The 21,479-nt window shown below is 38.6% G+C and overlaps 1 protein-coding gene across 4 annotated transcripts in view; it reads left to right on the top strand.

Moving 5' to 3' along the window:
• HPS5 (HPS5 biogenesis of lysosomal organelles complex 2 subunit 2) overlaps positions 1-21,479 on the top strand; it is a 43,621-nt gene that overhangs the window by 15,854 nt on the left and 6,288 nt on the right. For 3 of the 4 annotated variants that reach the window (XR_006297565.1, XM_043582375.1, XM_043582377.1), the window contains 15 exons: positions 1,398-1,610; positions 1,898-1,969; positions 5,906-5,994; positions 7,950-8,128; positions 8,570-8,728; positions 9,316-9,511; positions 10,186-10,309; positions 11,253-11,402; positions 12,784-12,861; positions 13,400-13,977; positions 14,802-14,922; positions 15,351-15,506; positions 16,253-16,372; positions 17,202-17,315; positions 18,703-18,809. Coding sequence is in view for 3 of the 4 variants with exons in the window: in XM_043582375.1 (XP_043438310.1) it covers positions 1,398-1,610; positions 1,898-1,969; positions 5,906-5,994; positions 7,950-8,128; positions 8,570-8,728; positions 9,316-9,511; positions 10,186-10,309; positions 11,253-11,402; positions 12,784-12,861; positions 13,400-13,977; positions 14,802-14,922; positions 15,351-15,506; positions 16,253-16,372; positions 17,202-17,315; positions 18,703-18,809 (2,456 nt within the window). In the remaining variant the exon portion in view is untranslated. The remainder of the gene's footprint in view (positions 1-1,397; positions 1,611-1,897; positions 1,970-5,905; positions 5,995-7,949; positions 8,129-8,569; positions 8,729-9,315; positions 9,512-10,185; positions 10,310-11,252; positions 11,403-12,783; positions 12,862-13,399; positions 13,978-14,801; positions 14,923-15,350; positions 15,507-16,252; positions 16,373-17,201; positions 17,316-18,702; positions 18,810-21,479) is intronic. The other variant, XM_043582376.1, reaches the window with a different exon arrangement.

Below are 21,479 nucleotides of genomic sequence, written 5' to 3'. Positions count from 1 at the left end.
GGTTTCAAATTCTGGTTCTGCCACTTTTTAAACCTTGCTCAATGTTGGTTTCCCCATCCAGAATAGTAGAAGTAGTATTAACTAAGATGACATATATGACATACTTCATCTTGTGCCTGTTACATATTGTTTGAAAATGTAGAAAGCAAGGTTAATGAGTATACAAATAAGAACGAATTGCCTGTATTTGTTCACTCAACAAACATTTACTGCACTCTTCTGGACCCTTAGTATTGTATTAAGCACCATAGAAGATATAAAGTAAGCAAGAAATATATTTTATTTCCCAAATAAGGAGTATAAGTAATAAATCCATAACTTCTTAGATTGTTCTGTATACATTTCAAAGCACTTTCATATCCATGTTCTCGTGGTACACATAGTTCTCACAGTTTTTCATAGTACTAAAGCTGTGTTACTTTTTACCCATGAAAACAGATAAGTAAAAGGATATTGAATTATCTAAGGTCACCTAGTAAATTCACACTAGAGGGCATATTAGGTCATTCTCTAATAGAAGAGTTTGAGTGCATGGAGCACTATAATGTAGTTAATGCTCTCTGTGGGTCAGACACTGTGCTATACATTGGGAATTTAACTAAAGAAGAGAAGCAAATGGCCTTTGTCTTAAGGAAAGTCATAATCTGTTGTTCAAAGAGACACAGTTGCCATATATAAGGTAGTAAGTGCCATGGGAAGCATGTAATTCAGCTTACGGGCATCAAGGAAGTGTCTTGTGGAAGAATGGTGAAGCCATGAAGAATACTTAAGTAAAGCAGGTTTTAGGAAGAGATTATCACCTTCCATTGTTCCCAGGCAGTGTACTAAGCACTTTTGTGTATTTAGTTCATGTAATCATAAGGAAACAGAATGTTCAAAGTTAGAGTTTCAGAAGGACTTGGCATTTTGAGGAAAGAGCAAAGAGTTTACTGGGTGTTTGTGGCAGGAGAATGGCTGGAAGACAGGGTTGGAGAGGTAGCTTAGTAACTTCCACGGAGTGTCCAAAGAACCTTTTGCAAGGTGATTTGGGATAGATTTTAAGCCACTTTATAATAGGATTTAAGGATGTATGAAACGGTTTGCTAGCACTCATTTTGTAGATTTGAAAGGGGCCTTCACATGAATTCTGAGCCCCTCATTCTGTGGATAATACACTGAGCACTAACGTGAAGTGGTTTGCTTCCTGTTACAGAAATCGTTAATGGCAAATCAGAGCCAAAACCCTATTTTGACCTTTCCATGCTGCTGTTCTTTCCAATATATTGCTGATATGAATACAGAGAAGATATTGTGGGTGTGGTTATTATGGCCATAGGGTTATTATGTCCATTAGTAGTGCCATTTGTTTTTGACTTTTTCATAAGTAAACGTGCTTTCTTTTCTTTTGGGGGGATTAGAGAAAAATTTTGGAAAATCGGAAGCAAGGAAAGAGATGGAGAATATGGAGCTTGTTTCTTCCCTGGAAGATGTTCTGCAGGCCAGCAACCCCTAATATATTGTGCTCGCCCTGGCTCTAGGATGTGGGAAGTGAACTTTGATGGGGAAGTTATAAGCACACATCAGTTTAAGAAACTCCTCTCGTCACCACCTCTCCCTGTGATTACTCTAAGGTAATGATTTGTATTGCTGATAGGGACTATCTGAGGAATTTACATGCAGGCGTTCGGTTGAAATCTCTGATATTCTAGACGCATTAAAGATTATGCTTTCTAAAAGTGAAGTCGAATTTTTACTCAAGATTTAGAGAAACCAAAAAGCCTTTAACCAGCTATCTTTGATACGATTAAAGTAGATTGAATAAAGGCAGATGAGTTAGATGCTGCAAAACTTTTCCTACGTAGGGAACAGCATACTTTTTTGTTGTGGTTAATTCATTAACAGACTGTTTACTTCCTAGATCTGAACCTCAGTATGATCATACAGTTGGATCTTCCCAGTCTTTGTCTTTCCCCAAACTCTTGCACCTTAGGTAAGTTTCTCCTTTTGATTGTTCAAAAAAAAAAAAACAAAAAAAACGAGCACTTAACTTTGTCTCTTAGTTTCTTGTTCACGGGTGGGTTTTTAAACGTTGTTTTTGTACTAAGATATTTTTGGAAAATTAGGAAATGACTATGTTACATGACGTGTTTTAAGAGGAATAAAAAGATCATAGAAGTATGCTTCTTTTTTTGTTGTTTCAAATTGACCTAAACCAATTGGACAGTCTATAATTGTCAGGGAACTTCTGACAATTAGAGCTAAGAACTGTCAGTACTCTTTTCTTTTCATAACCTCCCCTGCCTGGTGGGAGGTTAAAATGAAAGCAAGTCTCAGACTGAAGTCAGCCACACAGATGTATGCTTCTAGCAAGTAGGCACAAAAATAATTGTAGAACTTGTTCTTGTAAGCTTGGTGAACTTTCAGCTTCTGTCCTTTAGGTGCTCCGACAAGTACCTTGCATGAAAGATCTGCACATTCAGCTGTATTCTAACATCAGGGTTCAGCTAGCCTTCCAGTTGGATTAGGTGCTAAAGTCCTCTATTAAGGGGCAGCACACAGTGTCACTAAAGGCTGGGTTTGCCAATTCTTACACCTTGTTCTTCAAGCATGGGGGTGCCAATGTATGATTTCTAGCCAGTCTGTATATCTTGAGCTCATTTCATCAATGGATATTATTTCCAGTATCCCTTAAGCTAACATGTTAAGATCTCTAATGCAGATTCAGAGAATGTCATTTAGAGATTGTTTTACGGTGGTCTGTTATAGGGACTGCTGATTGGGTTCTTTCAAAGGCTAACTAACCGCTCTTAGAATGTGACTTTTAATTTTTTTTTTTTCAACGTTTATTTTTGGGACAGAGAGAGACAGAGCATGAATGGGGGAGGGGCAGAGAGAGAGGGAGACACAGAATCGGAAACAGGCTCCAGGCTCCGAGCCATCAGCCCAGAGCCCGACGCGGGGCTCGAACTCACGGACCGCGAGATCGTGACCTGGCTGAAGTCGGACGCTTAACCGACTGTGCCACCCAGGCGCCCCTAGAATGTGATTTTTTAAAAAAACTTTTGAAACGTGAACTAATTGCCCCTAACTAATGTAGGTATATGTCACACTGCCTACACTGATGTATTTCACATTAAATTATAAATTCATAAATCACGTTAGTAAATTCATGATTCTCCCTGAAAATTAGGTAAAGCATATTAAAAACTCTTCCTTTGGGGCGCCTGGGTGGCGCAGTCGGTTAAGCGTCCGACTTCAGCCAGGTCACGATCTCGCGGTCCGTGAGTTCGAGCCCCGCGTCGGGCTCTGGGCTGATGGCTCAGAGCCTGGAGCCTGTTTCTGATTCTGTGTCTCCCTCTCTCTCTGCCCCTCCCCCGTTCATGCTCTGTCTCTCTCTGTCCCAAAAATAAATAAACGTTGAAAAAAAAATTTTTTTTTTTTAAATAAATAAAAAAATAAAAACTCTTCCTTTATGGTACTTTTTACGATTTCTAATTACATATTCATACAGCATTTACGTTTGTCTTACTCTTAGAGGGTAAGTTCTATAAGGGCTTTGTTTCTGTTTGGTTCATTATATTATTCTTAGTGCTTGGCATAGCATCTGGCACATAGACCCTTCTGACTGTGATGTGATATGTGAGGAAGTCCTTTACTCAAGGGTGTGTTTTCTAATGGCAAGACCATGGTCTGCTTGGCTCTTCTGGTAGAGTTACTCTTTTGATTTAAGCTATTTAAAGCCCCTGTTACAGTTTCCGCCATAGCAAACAAAGCCCTTGATGATCTGGCTGTGCCTACTCTTCAGCTTAAGCAATAATTAATGCCAGTTTGAAGCCTTTGCAGACTCTTCCAGCAGGCTTAGATTAGACACTTACTCCTGGGCACTATTGTCACCCTTTTTCATTCCTCTGTCACCACCCCTATTTCACTGTACTTTGAATATCCATCCCAGCACCAGATTGTCAACTCCTTTGCTGTGGGCACAGTGTTAGTCACATAGTAAGCTCTCAAGTAATAGCTCAATTAAAGAATTCAATGAAGATTTTTTTTTTTTTAAATCATGAGTAGGAGGGCTTTTTGTTCCTGTTTGTTTCCTTTTCCCCCCTCACCTATACACTTGTGTCCTATGGTAACCTTTACTGTTACACCCACAAATCCCGCAGGGAGGCAAATTTATATGCTTAGTTTTCTTTTGGGTAAATAGTATCCCTTTTCCCTCCTTGAGTTTTTAACCAATGCTCTTAGGCTGCGTTCTAGTCCCTTTATTATCAAAGAAAGGACAAGGGGATGAGGGATGTGTAAATTACAAAGTATCAGCTTTTACCTGAACCTCTCTCCTAAGATTTCCTAAGGAATCTTTTCAAGCTGAGTATCACTTTCAGTGTCAAAATCATGATCTTATAACTCTACTCAGGAGTCCTCTGGCCTCTTGCTTTTTTCTCCTCTGGCTCCTGAAGGTAGCCTTCCAATTTTTCTTCCTTTGGATTAGCATTCTGACCATTTCTTCCATCTTTGTGTCAAAGATTATTTTCCCATAGCGACAGTGATCTGGTCTTATATTGGCAAGATGTTTAATATTTGTGTGAGGATCCAGTTCCTGTTAAATACCACTCCTAGTTTCATAGCCACAGAGTACCATGTTTAGTACTCTTGGGGGTATAAAGAAAAAAAAGGTTCCTGTTTTTAAGATTATAATTTGTTGGAGAGATGTGGTATTTCTACAAAAATCTGAACAATAATAAAGAAAAAGGGTTCCAACAGTACAGTACATGACTAAGTGCCATATGAACAGGGTTGACAAGAAGTAGGATGAGTGCGGGAGGAAGAGTAGTTGCCCTCGGCTCTCGGAGGATTCCAGAGGGGCGTGGCGCTTCTGTGATCCTTGGGAAATGGCTAGAGTGAGAGTATTACAAGCTCGGCTGCCCTGACCAAGGGGAAGAAACAGAGTTTACCAGTGGTATATGAGAAATAGTAGCAGCCTTGAGAGGGTAAATGAGATATATAAGCAAAGGAGTATGAAAGAAATGAGAGATGTGGAGAGTAGCAGAGGACTGGGGAAGGAGGTGGACCAACAAAGTGCAGTGTCCCGGAGTCCAGGGAGGTGAGATTCAGGAAGGAACAGTCCGTGGGGTTTGGCCCCTGCATGAGGATCAAGAAGAAAGGATAAGGAAGGGTTATTTCATTTGGCATTTAGGAAATATATGACTTTTTGAAAATGCAGTTTCGTGGAATAATCAGGATTCTAGATAATAATAGTTGGTAGATGGGTCAGTGAGGATAAATGCGAGAAAAAGTACGTTCTGTGAGGTAGAGAGAGAAAAGTCCAGGTTTTGGAGACAGACTGTCCTTGGGCATATTATTTAAGTTTTAAGTGTTTATTTTTAAGAAAAAAGGAAAAAACACTTCTATCTTGATGGGCTGCCACAAGGTTAGATAATAGGTAGGGCCTTTGATAAAGCTCCTGGCAGATAGTGGACCAGGAGTTTTCAACCTTTTATTGCCTGCTCACAACTACGGACATCAAAATATTACCATCCCTAAAATTGTTTCACTAGAGCAGTGATTTGTGGTGAGGTATGTCATCTGTTTTAAATGTGCCCATTTTATACTAGTTATGGGGAATTTGGTTGCTTTAACAAACATTAGGTAAGATACCAGCCTTTTCTTTTTCTAGAAGATTTTTAGTGTATGTATCTAAATTTTTCCCAGTTTGGCATCATATTTTTTAGGGGGCTTTTGCTACAGACATAAAAGGGGTGTCAGGACTTGATTAGCTGGATCACTGTTGTGATTTTTTTTTCTTTTTTTTTGTACAGTCTCAATTTACTTTTATAGCTGATGTGAGGGTCTGAGTTCAGGGAATTGTATCACAAACTTCTGTATCCAAGCAAACTAGAATTCTCTTAACTTCTCTTTTCTTTTGCAGTGAGCACTGTGTGCTGACGTGGACAGAAAGAGGAATTTATATTTTCATTCCTCAGAATGTTCAAGTTCTTCTTTGGAGTGAAATCAAAGGTAATTGTATTTTTCTTCCTTATGTAACTTTTAATCTCATGCTTGTGAAGGATTTAGTTATTGTAGGAGAATTCATTTGCAGTGTGAAAAGTAGAGAAATAGGATGAGGTGACATTTCTTATAAAGGTTAACATCATAGACGTTTCCCACCATAAGGTATAATCCAAGCATCCACTTGTGAATTTGTGGTCAGTTATTTAGTTTTTCATGGGTAGTTTTAAATACAGTTTCCATTTATTCTTTAACATTAGTAACCGCTGCTAAGGATTGAATGAGTTAATCTTTTCTTTCTGTTTACCCTGAATTTTGATGCCTGTTGGAAGTCTTGCTTGAACTTCTATTTTGTGTCTTAATAGATTGAGGTTCAAGAAGTCCTTGTGAGAGCAACAGCATTTTAGGTGGCTGAGGCAGAGAAAGTAAATCTCTATATTTTTTTAGTTTAAACCAGAAATAGAAGACATCTAGCCGTGTTAGCATTGCTACTCAGAGAGTGTATCTTATCTTTTTGGGTCATTTTCTACCTTGTAGAAATATAAAAAAGAGGAACCATTATTTACCAATCTGATCAATATTGATTTCTTGTGGATTAAGTTCACTAAGCTTGTCCCTTTAAAACGAGTTTGTTTTTTTAAAAATTGACATACACACTGTATAAGTTTAAGGCATACAAAGTATTGATTTGATACAGTTACACAGTTAACCCCTGAACAACGTGGGAGTGAGGGGCACAGACAAGTCGAAAATCTGCATGTAGCTTTTGACTCCCCACAAACTTAACTACTAATAGCCTCCTGTTCATCTGAAGCCTTACTGATAACTTAGTTTACATACTTTGTATGTTACACGTATTATTTGCTGTATTCTTACAATAAAGATAGAGAAGAAAAAATGTTAAGAAAATCATAAGAAAGAAAATAGATTTACTATAGTATATTTATTGAAAAAAATTCACATATCATTGGACCTGTGCAGTTCAAACTCATGTTGTTAAAGGGTCAACTATATATTGTGATGATTACTATCTTTTATGATGAGAACATTTAATATCTAGTCTCTTAGCAGCTTTGCAGTATATGATACATTATTGTTAACTGTAATCACAATGCTGTGTGTGCGTTAGATCTCTAGAACTTATTTGTCTTCTAACTTTGTATCCCTTGACCAACATCCACTACCCCTCCAGCCCCTGGTTACCACCATTCTACTCTGCTTCTACTTGTTTGGCTTTTTTTTAGATTCTACCTATAAGTGATATCAAAAACTAGTTTTTTAAGTCCTTTCGTGATGTTCTGCCAAGACAGGTATTTTTCTCATGAATTGTTTGTCAATTTACATGCTGTGTTAAAAATCCATTCATTGACACTAGATTGTGACTCTCAGAACTGTTGTAGTCTGGCCTCTAATGTAGAGTGCTCTTTTAAAGTCCCAATTCCTTTTCATAGAAAGTAGCATTTTATTTTTTTATTTATTATATTATTACTTTTCAAAATTCTAGTGTAGTTAACATACAGTTTAATATTAGTTTCAGGTGTACAGTATAGTGATTCAGTAATTCCATACATCACCCCAGTGCTCATCAGGACAAGTACCCTCTTTAATCCCCATCACCTATTTCACCCATCCCCCACCCACTTCCCCTCTGGTACCCATCAGTGTGTTCTCTATAGTTGAGAGTCTGTTTCTTTGTCTTTCTCTCTTTCCTTTGCTCATTTGTTTTGTTTAGAACAGATTTTAAACATAGAATTTTAGATTAAACAGATGCGTTTGTCTCTTATTTTTTTAGAAGTGTCTAAAATATGATTTCTTCATTGAAATGCAAGTATAAGTGAGACGAAATTCAGTCAAGTCAAACTCATTGTAAAAAATGAATTTCTTAGAATAATTGCAGCCCTTGCCAAAATGGAAAAGGAATATTTGCTTAAACTTCTGTGTGTTCACCCCTGTGGTTTTTGTAGATATTCAGGATGTGGCCGTCTACAAGAATGAGCTGTTCTGTTTGCACCTGAATGGGAAAGTCTCACATCTTTCTCTGTTATCTGTGGAACGCTGTGTGGAGCGCCTGCTGAGGAGAGGCCTGTGGAACCTGGCGGCTTGCACCTGCTGTCTTTTCCAAAACTCTATCATTGCCAGCAGAGTGAGTCAGAGAGCTTACATACTCATCTCGGTTGTTAAAACCACCCTAGCCTGCAGGATTGTGTTACAAAGTTGCTTGTCTTTATTAGCAAATGAAGCCCCCATAAGTCCCTACAGGAGGCATGGCATATAAATCTAGGGGTGGGTGGAGGGTAAGAAAAAGGGAATACTTCCCACTTAAAAGAAAATTCAGTTTTCTCATAAACTTACTTGAATTTCAGACCTTGTTTTAAGGGGGAATGATTGTGTGTACAATAGCATTTAATTCTTAATTTCTAAGATAATTCTCATTAACTCTTTTACTACCTTGTTAAATCTTTTTAAAGCAACTTTGAGGTTTTATGGTCTCTGTTAGATCTCTTTCAGTATATTGGCCACTGAATTTAGATTTCATTATAAATAGTAAGCTATTCTACTTGGTTTCTACTTACCCTTTCATTAGGGAAGAAAATCTTTGACTGTGGATAAGTTGGAGCATTTGAAATCTCAGCTGGACCTCACGACCTATAGTGATCTGATTTCTCAACTGGAAGAATTGATCTTAAAATTCGAACCTTTGGATTCAGCTTGCAGCAGTAGAAGAAGTTCCATTTCATCACATGTAGGTATTTTTACTTTTCAAAGGGTTTATCTGTACAGTAAGGCTTTTCTTCCTCAGGTTGTACTCCTATATCTCTTGAGATCCCAAAGCTTATCTTCTTTCCATGTGATAGATTTAGAGAGAGGGGAGAGTTGTCAAGAGGGGCTTTCTTTCAGCCGTTGGGCAGCCCTATGAAGCCTCCACTTAGGTATGTCTTGGAGCCATATTTTGTTTCGTCATTGTTTATTATATTCTGTTTTAGTACCTCATATAGCTTCCAGCACAAGTTAAGTTGCTCCTAATCTGTGATTTCAGATGCTTCATGCTAATGTGAGTCATAGTGCAGCTCAGGGTTGTCTTCGTGACTCCCCATTCTCACAGCCAGGACTCACGGAGGCAAGCTAGAGAAAGATGTTAGTGTGACGTCATCAGCATGTGAGGGTGGTCCAGCCGGAAGCCTAAACCTTGCTCACCAGTTTGTTCTATTAAGCCATAATTGTTGTTATTGACTTGCTACTTACTTGTGTTGGTTTTTCTCTTTAAAAACCATTTTTGTGTTATGAAGGAAAGTTTTATTTTGATTTTTTTGGGATTCTTTTTATTTTTAGGAAAGTTTCAGCATCTTGGACTCCGGTATTTATCGTATCATTAGTAGTAGAAGAAGCAGTCAGTCAGATGAAGACTCTTGTTCTCTTCACAGCCAAACTCTCTCAGAAGATGAGAGACTCAAAGAATTCACCTCACATCAAGAAGAGGACCAACCGGATCAGAGTTGGGGCTCACACGGGAATGAAGGTGATAACGGTGCGTTTTGTTGGTTGCTGACATGAAGCAGTTATATTCTGTGACTTCTCTTTGCCAGGATTAACTTGTGCATTGAGTTTTCTCCATGGTGTTAATAATTTTTATTATGTTGACAGACTTTCCACTCAAACATGTCGATCTGTTTGTCATAGAAGAATGGGTTTAGGTTTAGTTGTGTTTTTCCCCCTCCTGTTTAGGTGAATATTGATACAGTCTGTAATTTTAATCACACATCAAAATGCTGCAAGAGCTAAGAAAGGAAGTCATTAATCAAAGGAGCAGAACAATTTTATCTTGACTAACCAAATTATTTTCCATCAGGAATGAAAAATTACTACAGTTCTGGAGGCCATTGCCTTCACTTTTCGATGTTCGAGTATTCCTGTGACTCAACTGTTGAGAAGAGCTTAATAAAGACTCTAAACTTCCTTTTTGACTTATGGGGATTCAGGGTTAGTAGGCAAATGAAGGTACCTGCCTCAGTGTTTTATATGTGGACCATCCCGTGCATCTTGTAAACCTGTGTTCTGCTCATTTGTATCTGGCTTAGTTGTGATTTCAGTATTGAATCCTTCATTTCCTTTGGTTTATTCATTTCAGAATTTTTTTAAAGATTAAAAAAAACTCCAGTGTGATTAAATTTTGTTTCTTTTTCCCCTGATTACATTCATCAGACAGTGTTTCTCATGTTCCCGTGACGTTTGAGACAGATAAGAATGAAACATTCCTTCCCTTCAGCATTCCATTACCATTTCGTTCTCCTTCTCCTCTTGTGTCTCTTCAGGCGGTCAAGGAAAGGTAAACTAATTAGTCCTGTCCCTTAATCCTGTTTCTGGTTTCATTTCAGTTGTCACATTAGGTACTTTTGTGCTGAGGATGGAAAGACATTTTGAATAAGAAAAAACAAGTCTTTAGGTTATTTCTCATATAACCTGTTATTTCCATCTTCGACAGTTTGGCTTCCCTCTTTGGGTAGTTGGGTATTTGGGTTGTTACAAATGTGTCTTCCATCCCAGACAGAGTAAAATTTTGAAAAATCTGTTTTTTCCTCATCCCTGATACTAACAGTTTCCATATATCATTTTTTTTTTTTTTAATCCTTTCAATTTGCGCTCAGAATTGGAGACTCTTTGGAAGTCTTTCCAACTACTCCATGGGCCTAGAATTGGCATTCCAGTTTGAGAGCAAAGACTTGTATAGCTACTTAACCACTTATCTGAGTCTTACTGGATACTGTTTTTTTTTTGTTTTTTTGTTTTTTTTTTTAATTCCAGTAGAGTTAACATACAGTGTTGTATTACTTTCAGGTGTACAGTATAATGATTCACTTACCAGATACGGTTTTGCTTGTAAAGGAGGTTATATTGTGACTAGTTAGCCACTGAATTTCATGAAGAAATTCTGTTAATTTGCTGGGCAGTATGGGGCAGGTGGTTACATGGCCTCCTTTGCCTAAGTTATAGAAACATTGCAGACATAGCTGGAGTTAAAGACTTTTTCTTTAGCACTGAATCAAGGCAGTTTAGTAAATGAAGTGAATTTTTATTGTATGTTTTATGTGGGCCTTATATGAAATATGTAGCTGATTAAGGAAGTTGCTATAAATATAGTCTTTCTTTTTATTAAGTCCAAGTTGCTTTTCTAGGACTAATGGGAACAGAGAGAACTCAGGTACTGAATTTTTTGTTCTTGGGAGTAATGAGGTGTTTTTCATATTAGTCTTTTGGTATTTGACTTCCAGTGTCTCTAGCTTTGTACGTAAAACTACTGAGAAGATTGGCACCCTTCATACAGGCCCTGATTTGAAAATAAGACCAGAACCCAGGGGTGATGAGCAGTTATGTGAAGAGGATATGAGTCCAGTCACTTGCCCAAAAGAAGAAGACACTGAGTAAGCTCTTACATATAAATATGGGTAAATTCTAGAGGACCGAACTGTCATTTTGAAGAAAGCCATAGACTGTGTGCTATTAGAGAAGGCACACATCTGACCCTGTTCATTGTAGATTGTGTAGCTCCTAAAGAATGTGAACACCATAAAGTAAGTTTTGGAAAATGACACCTACCCATAGCAAGTCTATTGAGAGAGCGTTTTAATTTAGCACCTCTTTCATCTGTCCTCTGCACAACATCCCTCCCCTCCAAATCCCTTCAAACTTCTGGAATGTTAGAGAAGACTATTAGATTAAGAGTAGGATTACCAAAGATCTAGGCCTTGTCCTTGCTGTGCTTCTGACTAGCGTGTGGCCTTGGGTAAGTCACTAATGCTCTCTGGCCTGTAGGATGAGAGCATTGGCATTGATGTCATGTCAGCATGATATGCTGGTGGCATAGTCCTTATGTAGTGGGGTTGTAGCAGAGCCCTTGGTCTGGCACAGTGTGAAATGTCTTGTCCATCTGGTCTCTGCCTTAACTCACAGTTCGTAGGATCTGAGCATTAGAAGCACACCAGCTCAGTACTCACCCAGGAATTGAGAGACCCACAGGCCCAGTTGTAGGTAGACAGTCAGATAATATAGGATAATTTCCTGAATGCTTACATTTACGGGACAAAAAGTACAGGTATTGTTGTTGCATTTAAGGCAGTCCTCACTCTGACCTTAGCCCACCTTTCCAGCCTCATTTCCAATTGCATGCTTCTAAGTGTTCTCTGTTCTGGTCCTGTCAGAGCATTGGGTGGGTACACTTCATTACCTTTGTTCGTGCTGTTTCTTTCACCTGTGCTATTCCCCCCCCCCATTCTTTTTATTTTTAAGTTTATTTATTTATTTATTTTGAGAGAGAGAGAGAGTGTGCACATGTGAGGGGGGAGGTGTGGGGGAGAGAGGGAGAGAGAGAATCCCAAGCATGCTTTGGGCTTGAACTCATGAACCATGAGGCCATGACCTGAGCTGAAATCCAGAGTTGTTTACTTAACCCACTTAACCACCCAGGTGCCCATCTCCCCTTTCTTCCTAATACACATACCACCTCCTTGGGAACACTTCCCTTGATTGCCTTATCAGAAAAATTACTCCTTTTTCCGTGCTTTACGAACACAATGTTTGTGCCGCTCTTTAGCGTTCATTTTATTCTCATTTATGTTATGGTTAGTTGTTTGCATGCCTTTCTTTCTCTCTTGAGTTTACTCATCTTGAAGCCGTGGATCATTTTTTATATTCATCTGTTTGTGTCATGTAACGTTCAGTACAGTACGTGTCACTTAGTAAGCACTTAGAAATATTTGTTTAAGGAAGCTCTGATCCCCTCTAACTCTTTTCACACTTCTCTAGGGAGAAAAAAGAAGTAATTAGTCAACCTCCAGAAGAGGACAAGTTCCAAGACCTCAAAGTAGCAACAGCAGAAGCAATGTGAGTATTTATGAACAAGAGAGGTTTTTGTTTGTTTTTTTTTTAATGTTTGTTTATTTTAGAGAGAGAGAGAGAGAGAGAGAAAGCCAGCGAGCGTGAGTGGGGAGGGGCAGAAAGAGAGGGAGACAGAATCCGAAGCAGGCTCCAGTATCCGAACTGTCAGCACAGAGCCTGGCATGGTGCTTGAACCCACAAACCATGAGATCATGACCTGAGCCGAAGTTGGATGTTTAACCGACTGAGCCACCCAGGCGCCCTGAATGGGAGAGTTTTATAGTGAATGGGAATGACTTCAAGGTCATCAGGAGTGGTTCTGAGACCATGTGGGCAAAGGTAGTCTCATTTGTAATTGAAATTCAACAATTAGTATTAAAGTTACTCTCGTATTGTCATCTTGCTGAGATAATTGTTAAAAGAGTTGAAAAGTAACATTTATGCCAGATAAGTATGTTATATCCAGTAGGTTTGCTTAGCATGAAATAATTTGTTTTAAAAAAACACATGAAACATAAATTTCATACTTGTCTGTCTTGTGTAGGACCAAGCTACAGGACCCACTGGTTTTGTTTGAACCCAAGTCTCTGAGAATGGTTTTACAGGAGTGGCTTTCGCAGTTAGAAAAAACATTTGCCATGAAGGACTTTTCAGGCATTTCAGATACTGGTAACTCATCCATGGCATCAAACCAGGATGTGCTATTGTTTGATGAGTCAAAAAAGGGAGTATTAGATGAAGATAATGAAAAAGAAAAAAGAGACTCTTTAGGCAATGAAGAAACTGTTGATCAAAGAACATGTGAATCTACAAGTAATCTGAGGGAGCCCTTGGATGACCTTTTCCAAGTGTGTTCTCCATGCAGCATAGCTAACAGTCTTCAGAAGGATCTGGCTGAATTGGCAACGTTGTGTTTGGAATTGAATGTATTGAATTCTGAGACCAAAAGCACAAGTGGACATGTAGACCACACTTTGCAACAGTACTCTCCTGAAATCCTGGCTTGTCAGTTCATAAAGAAGTACTTTTTTGTCCTGGACTTGAAAAGAGCAAAGGAGAGTATCAAGCTTAGTTACGCTAAAAGTCCTTGTGTTTGGGATACTTTTATTGAAGGATTGAAAGGTAATAATCAGATTGCCTTATCAAATAGAAATCAGTATAGAGGACAATAGCATCTTAGCATTTTTGCATTTAAAAAAAAAGATTTAAGTACAAGGTTATTTCCATTTTGGTCAACCTCCATTCTGTTTCCCACTCAATTTAATTTTTATGGTTTAATTTGCAACTGTATTATAAAAAATTCATTTTATTTCTCTTAAAGTCATACTCAGAAAACATATATATAGCAAAATTGGAGAAGTTGGGATTCAAATGAAATGTGTTACAAATACAGTCATATAAAAAAAGAAAATCATTTATGTAACTTACTAATGTAGAGATAATATATGCCATATTTGAGTACTTACTGTGTGTCACATATTGTGCTAAACACTTTAAGGAGGTTTCATTTCCTATCTTAGAATTATTTTCAGAGTGGAAGGTGTTACTCCATTTAACAGGTGAAAAGAGTGAGGCACAGAGAGATTTTAATAATTGAGTAGTCTAAACTGTTGGAATAAATGTGTCACAATAACTCAGATGTAGAAGTTTATTTCTTGCTCATATAATATCCAGGACACGTTCCAAGTCATTGGGAAACTCACTCCCATGTGGTAATCTAGGTTGATTTTAAGGTCCTTAAAAGTAGAGTTGATTTTAAGGTCCCAAAAGTAGAGTCCTTAAAAGTAGAAATTGTGTCCTGTCCTTTTTTTGTTTGTCCTCCAGTGCTTAATCATTGTGCCATGTACCCAGTAGGTCCATAACTAATGACTGTTGAATGAATGTGTTCATGAACTGAGTATTTACAGCTACAAGATGAAAGGAAAAGGGTGTGCTTTATCTTTCAGAAATGGCAAGTTCCAGTCCTGCGTATATGGAGATAAAGGAAGGAGACCTACCAACAAGATTAAAGTTAGTGAATGACTCAGTCCCCTTTGACAGTCCTTTGTTGATTGCTTATGCCACCAGGTAAGTTGTCCTCTGCCATTTATATGAACTAAAGTCATGGTGTTTTGTTTTGGTTTTGGTCTTAATCTCTAAAGTTTTACTCAGTTGTATGGTGGGCAGCTTCTTGTCATTTTTTTTTCTTTTTGAAAAAATTGTTTTTTCTTTTTGAGAGACAGAGAGAGAGAGCACGCAAGCAGGGGAGGGGCAGAGAGTGAGGGAGACATAGAATCTGAAGCAGGGTCCAGGCTCTCAGTTGTCAGCACAGAACCTGACTCGGGTCTGGAACTCACCATGAGATCATGACCTGATCCAAAGTTGGAAGCTTAACCACCTGAGCCACCCAGGCACCCCGATTGTCATTTTTATTTCTAATAAATGCTTAGATAATGTAACCAAGTTACATCATCTCATTGAAGTTGGAGACTAACTGGTTTTGTTTTTAAATGCAGATTGTATGAAACATTTGGAGAATCTGCTCTTCGGTCCTTAATTAGGTTTTACCCATCTATTTTGCCTTCGGATGTCATGCAACTTTGTCACCATCATCCTGCTCAGTTTTTGGCCTACTTAGACAGTCTGGTGAAATCAAGGCCTGAAGATCAACGGTGAGAAGGCGAGAATATTTGCAGACTCTCTTTTCTTTTGATAAGGCATCGTTTCCCTTGTATAAGCTGTTGTTATGTTCTTACTGCCACCTGCCACACAATTGACACACCTGTTATGGAAAGGATGATTTTGGCAGTCATGTACCGTTCTTTCACAGTCCACAACACATACCATAAATGTGCACATAGTTCGTGTACTTCTCTTCACTCTGTCTCAGGGATTCTCAGTGAATCAGTGATGATCAATGATGATCAATGTAAAATTAAACCCCTGCTTCACGTCCTACACTAAGGCAAATAAGCTTCCTTGTTGTCTCTGCTGGTGAGTGGATTTATTGCCACCTCTTTGTTGATAATATCCCAGCTTTTTGTGGGTCTCAGTCCCAGATCTCATCTCTTTTTTAGACTGAGGTCTCATTTCCTATTTCCACATGGCCCTTGGTTTCAACACCTGCCCCCCCCCCCCACCCTTTCTTCATCTCATTGATTTACATTTGCCCTACTGGCTTTCATTTCTCTTTTTGTTTTAGGCCTTTTGGTATTTTCCTTATTATCTTGAGCTCAACTGTTCATTTAATAGGCTATTAGATCTTCACCAGCATTTCTAGACATTTTGTAGCAGAGGGTTTTCAAGTCATTTCATCTACTATTTTGGTCCCCTAATAACATTTTCTTCACATTCCTACATTTTATGTTTCCTTTCTCAGCATGAAGATTGGTGATTTTTCTCCCCAACTTTCTTTTAGGCCATCCTTCCTTGAGTCCCTTCTACAACCAGAATCTTTAAGATTGGATTGGCTGCTTTTAGCAGTGAGCCACGATGCTCCCCCAAGCACAAGCACTATGGATGATGAAGGAAACCCCAGGTATAAAAGTTCTCCTTCCAGCTCCGATGTTCTCCTAGAATGAAACTGCTTTATTCATTCATAGCATTCTGGGCTTACTTCAAGAATAGCTATGGAAGAGACTGACCCAAGTCATAGTAAGGAAACTGAGTGTACTTCTTATGGTTCTGAACATTTTTTGAGTTACAGATCTCCGATGATTCGTCTCAGAAAAATGCACATCCCTGCACAATTTTGTACATGATTTCAGATAATTAAGCTCTTTCATGTATCCCCATTAAGAGTCCTTGATGGTTAAACCTGTATTAGAGGGAGGAAATTGTATGTTTTCTTCCTGGAAATTTCTAGACATAGCTTGATTTGGGACTAAAAAAAATCCATAAGAAATACATACTGATACATGTAATGTATTAGAAATGTCTCTTGTGTTTACCTCTAAGAGAAGCTTTTTAAAAGCCCCCCCGCCCCGCCATATGCCTATCACATATGCCTAGACAAAAGGTCTAGAAGGAGATACAGTGGCTGTCTATGAGTGAGAATTATAGGCTTCTTTCTTTTGCTTTTTATTACCTAAAATGTCTAATTTTAAAAAATAAACAGGTATTTGTTATAGGAAAAATAGCTATTTTTAATTTTTTAAAAGCCAAGTAAAAATGTTTGAAAAATATAATAATAATTGATATAATGGATATTATAATATAAAAATATAATAACAATGGGAAAAATAAGTGACAATATGTTAATTATGTGACAAATATAATTAAACTCTATACTTATCTATTAGATGGTGCATAAGCATTTTGTAAAAAGTGTTTCTTGTCTAATTCACTGAGAGTTGTTCATTTCACAGGCCCCATTCACACTTGCTTTCCTGGGGTTACAATCAGCTGCTGCTCCATCTCATTAAACTACCTGCAGATTTTACAACCAAAGAGAAAATGGCTGACATCTGTAGGTCTCATGGGTAAGTGAGAATTGTTTTAGAAGCTAAAGATTAACTTCTTAGTTCATAACTTTATAGTGAAGGACCTGAATTGATATGCTTTATCATTTGGGATTTCTCTTTACTACAGAGAAGTGACTTTTATTTTAAGTGATAGTAAAGTAGATGTCTTTTTCTTTTAAAATTTTATACATATTTTTCTTTTGTGTAGAAGACATTGGCCTTTGCTAATTCCTCTCTCCCCCTGGTCCTTGGTAGCTAACTCCAATTCTCAGGCACTTGGATGGTATTCAATTAAGCACCAGACTATGTGCTAAGAGTTACAGTTGATACAGGGTTCCTGAGAAGGGAGAGATTAGAATGTGCTCAATAGAATTGTTGGTGAAGGATTTAGGGAGGAGGGAGGAGACTTTGGAGGTAAAGCCCTGAAGGCTGGACAGGATTTGTATTGATAAAGGAGCCCAAGAAGAGGGTGGGTCAGGTGAGAGAAACAGCAAGAACAAGGGCATGAGAAACTGACCATTGCTTTTTATCCATACCGCATATTAGTTATTTATTGCCTGGCAGTGTTATCTTATGGCTCTACCTGGATTATAATCTTTTGGAGATGGGGACCTATGTCTTTCTTTTTCTTTGTAATTCCTAATTCATACAGTGATAGGTACTTGATACATATTTGTTTATTGATAATAAGGGATGAAACTATCCAGGTGTGGTAGGTGATGAGATCATGTAGGACCTTGAAAGCTCCTCAGAAGAATTTATTGGTACAGAAATGACATGATAAAAATGGAGCTTTCTGAAAAATCATCTCTGGTGTTGGAGATAGGAGGGCCAGCTAGGAAGCTGTCATAGTAATTCAGGTATGACTGAATTGGTGATGAGTATGGCAGCAGAAGGAGCACATCCAAGGGACATTCTGAGGGAAAATACAGTGGGACTTATAAACCATGGGTATAGCAAATAAAAGAGGGGGAAGAGTCAAGGAGAACTTACATAGTTTGCATATTTGGGGAAGAAATCTGAAAGTTTATAAAGTATATATAAGCTTACACATCTCATAACTAGTGCTTGGCCTCAAATATCAGTATTTATCTCTAGCTTTTATTCTTTTTTTCGTACACACTCTAGATCGAGGCTGTCTAATAGAATTGTCTATTAGATAATAGGAATATTACCTAGTTATTTCTAATTATTTCTATTATCTATTAGATAATAGAATAATGCTACCACATTGTCCAATATGGTAGCCATTAGCAGCTTGAAAACTTGAAATATAGATTAGTCCACTGAAGAACTGGCTTTTTATTTAATTTAAATTTAAGGCTAATGTCTACTTTATTGGACAGCACAGCTCCAGATAAATTCACTGTTTTTATTCCTTTCTTCAATTTTTGTTTCTTTAAAGTTTCTGGCCTGGGTATCTTACTCTTTGTTTGGAGCTGGAGAGAAGAAGAGAGGCCTTCACCAACATTGTGTGTCTTAACGATATGAGCCTGATGGAAGGGGACAATGGTATGTAAGTCCCAGTTGGTTACTTTTGGTTGTAGTATATTAGAAGCCACTGCAGAATTTTCAGTAAGGATACTTGGTTGAACATTTCAGTGATCCTGTATGTAATCCTGGTTAGCTGTCAAATTTGTGGAGGTTTGTTTTGTTTTGCTTTGTTATTTATTTATTTATTTACTTATTTTTTATTTATTTAAGTTATTAAGAGAGAGAGCATGAGCTGGGGAGGGCAGAGAAAGAGAGAGAATCCCAAGCAGGCTCTGCACTCTCAGTGCAGAGCACATCTCAGGGCTTGATCTCATGAACCATGAGACTGTGACCTGAGCCAAAATCAAGAGTTGGACGCCTAAGCAACTGAGCCACCCAGGTGCCCATTGTTTTGTTTTGGTTTTTATCAGTACCACTTAGTATATTATAAAATCATAATTAGAATAAACTATAGGCAATTTTTCTATTAACAAGTGCCTACTATGTGTTAGTCACTACACTAGATACTTTTCCATCTGCTGTTTAAATAACAAACCTGGGGCGCCTGGGTGGCGCAGTCGGTTAAGCGTCCGACTTCAGCCAGGTCATGATCTCGCAGTCCGGGAGTTCAAGCCCCGCATCGGGCTCTGGGCTGATGGCTCAGAGCCTGGAGCCTGTTTCCGATTCTGTGTCTCCCTCTCTCTCTGCCCCTCCCCCGTTCATGCTCTGTCTCTCTCTGTCCCAAAATAAATAAATGTTGAAAAAAAAAAATTTAAAAAATAAAAAAAAATAAAATAAAATAAATAACAAACCTTTGGGATATTTACTGTTATTTCTGTTTTACAGAAGTTATAATTGAGGTCTGGGGGAAGGACAGTTAGTTTCCCCAAAGCCATACAACTGGTGGAGCAGGTGTTCAGACCCAGGTCTCACTGACTGTATTATTTTTTTTTTTTTTAATGTTTATTTATTTTTGAGACAGAGACAGAGCATGAACGGGGGAGGGGCAGAGAGACAGGGAGACACAGAATCGGAAGCAAGCTCCAGGCTCTGAGCTGTCAGCACAGAGCCCGATGCGGGGCTTGAACTCACGGACTGTGAGATCACGACCTGAGCCGAAGTCAGATGCTTAACTGACTGAGCCGCCCAGGCACCCCTCACTGACTGTCTTTAAAGTTTGTGCTCAGAATCTTGTCTCTGCACCATGTTGCCTTTTACACAGCCAACAGTTCAGTATCATTAAAATGAACTTAAAGTGGAGTGGCAGCCAGCTTTCCCAAGTATTTAAATGCTTAAAAATTGTTTTTAAATTTTTATCAATGCAACACAGATAAAATGACAGAAGGCCAGGGCTTTAACACACTGATATCTGAGGTCTGAAAGTCCATCTTGGTCTGTTTTCTCATGTTGCTTTATTCCTCTCAGTGCAAAGATGCCAACTGCATGACATCAGGGTCCTTCATTCAGCAGTGTGACCTATAGCCTTTTGCAGCTCTATTGGTGTGGGAGAGGGAAAGTTAGAACAGAGCAAAAAAGCCAGTTCACTGGAAAGTGTTAGTTAGCTTCAGATGTCCCAACTATTGCAAAAATAATTATCATCTTTGTTTCAGAAATGAAGAGGAGGGGGGCGCCTGGGTGGCTCAGTTGGTTGGGCATCCGACTTCGGCTGAGGTCATGATCTCGCGGTTTGTGAGTTCAAGCCCCGCATTGGGCTCTTTGCTGACAGCTCAGAGCCTGGAGCCTGCTTCAGATTCTGTGTCTCCCTCTCTCTGCTCCTCCCCACTCACTCTCTCTCTCTCTCTCTCTCTCTCTCTCTCTCTTTCAAAAATAAATAAAGCTTAAAAACAATTTTTTTTAAAAAGAAACGAAGAGGAGGGCCAGGTGATTCTGCAGGACTAAAACTATAAACATACATATCCTTCTGAAAAATAACAGAATAGTTAAGATGATATAGTTAACAGATAATAGTTAAGATAATATCTTAACAGAATAGTTAAGATATACGTGGTTTACATTTTTAAAGTCATGATACAATGTTTGTTATAGATAAAAACTGAAAATTCAAGAAGCATAAACAAAGTAAATCCTACTTAAAATCCTTTCTGCCCATTTTGTTAATAAAATAATAGCTGTTCTTACCCTTGGTGTGTTAAATGGGGGTCTTTTCTTGACACTTCTCTTTTCCCCATAACTCATACTAATTGCTCTTCAAGGCGTTGTTAGTTTTATTGCCGGATGTGTATCTCATATCTGTCTACATATTTTTGCTCCACCACCAGCTCCCTGGTCCTAGCTACTCGCCTAGATGGCTGTAGTCACCTCAGAATAGTCATCTGGTTTCCATTCTCTCCCACCTTTAATCCATTTTCCCTGGAGCAGCCAGAAGGGTTCTTAAAAACAAAAATTGGATGACGTGGCTCCCTTCCTTGAAACATGCTACATGGAAATCAGAATAAAATCCAGGCCTTTGTGCACTGTAGGCCATTCTTTGAGTTCCTTGAATTCCCGTTCTGTTCTGTGTCAAGTTGCCTTCCATGTTTCCTTTGTCAGAAATGCAGGCTCCTTCACCCTCCATTCCCGACACCCTGCGACCTCACGCTTGTCCGTATGTGAGGCACAGGCATGTGCATCTCTGAGCTTGCCCGGTCTTTCAGCTATTTGCTCATCTATCCCGTCCTCACAGAGCCCTTCTCAGATTCCCCCTAAGCA

This window comes from Prionailurus bengalensis, chromosome D1 (genome assembly GCF_016509475.1).
Source record: "Prionailurus bengalensis isolate Pbe53 chromosome D1, Fcat_Pben_1.1_paternal_pri, whole genome shotgun sequence".
Classification (NCBI taxonomy): Eukaryota; Metazoa; Chordata; class Mammalia; order Carnivora; family Felidae; genus Prionailurus; species Prionailurus bengalensis.
Note: the sequence above shows the minus strand (reverse complement) of the source record. Positions and strands in the feature narration are given on the sequence as shown.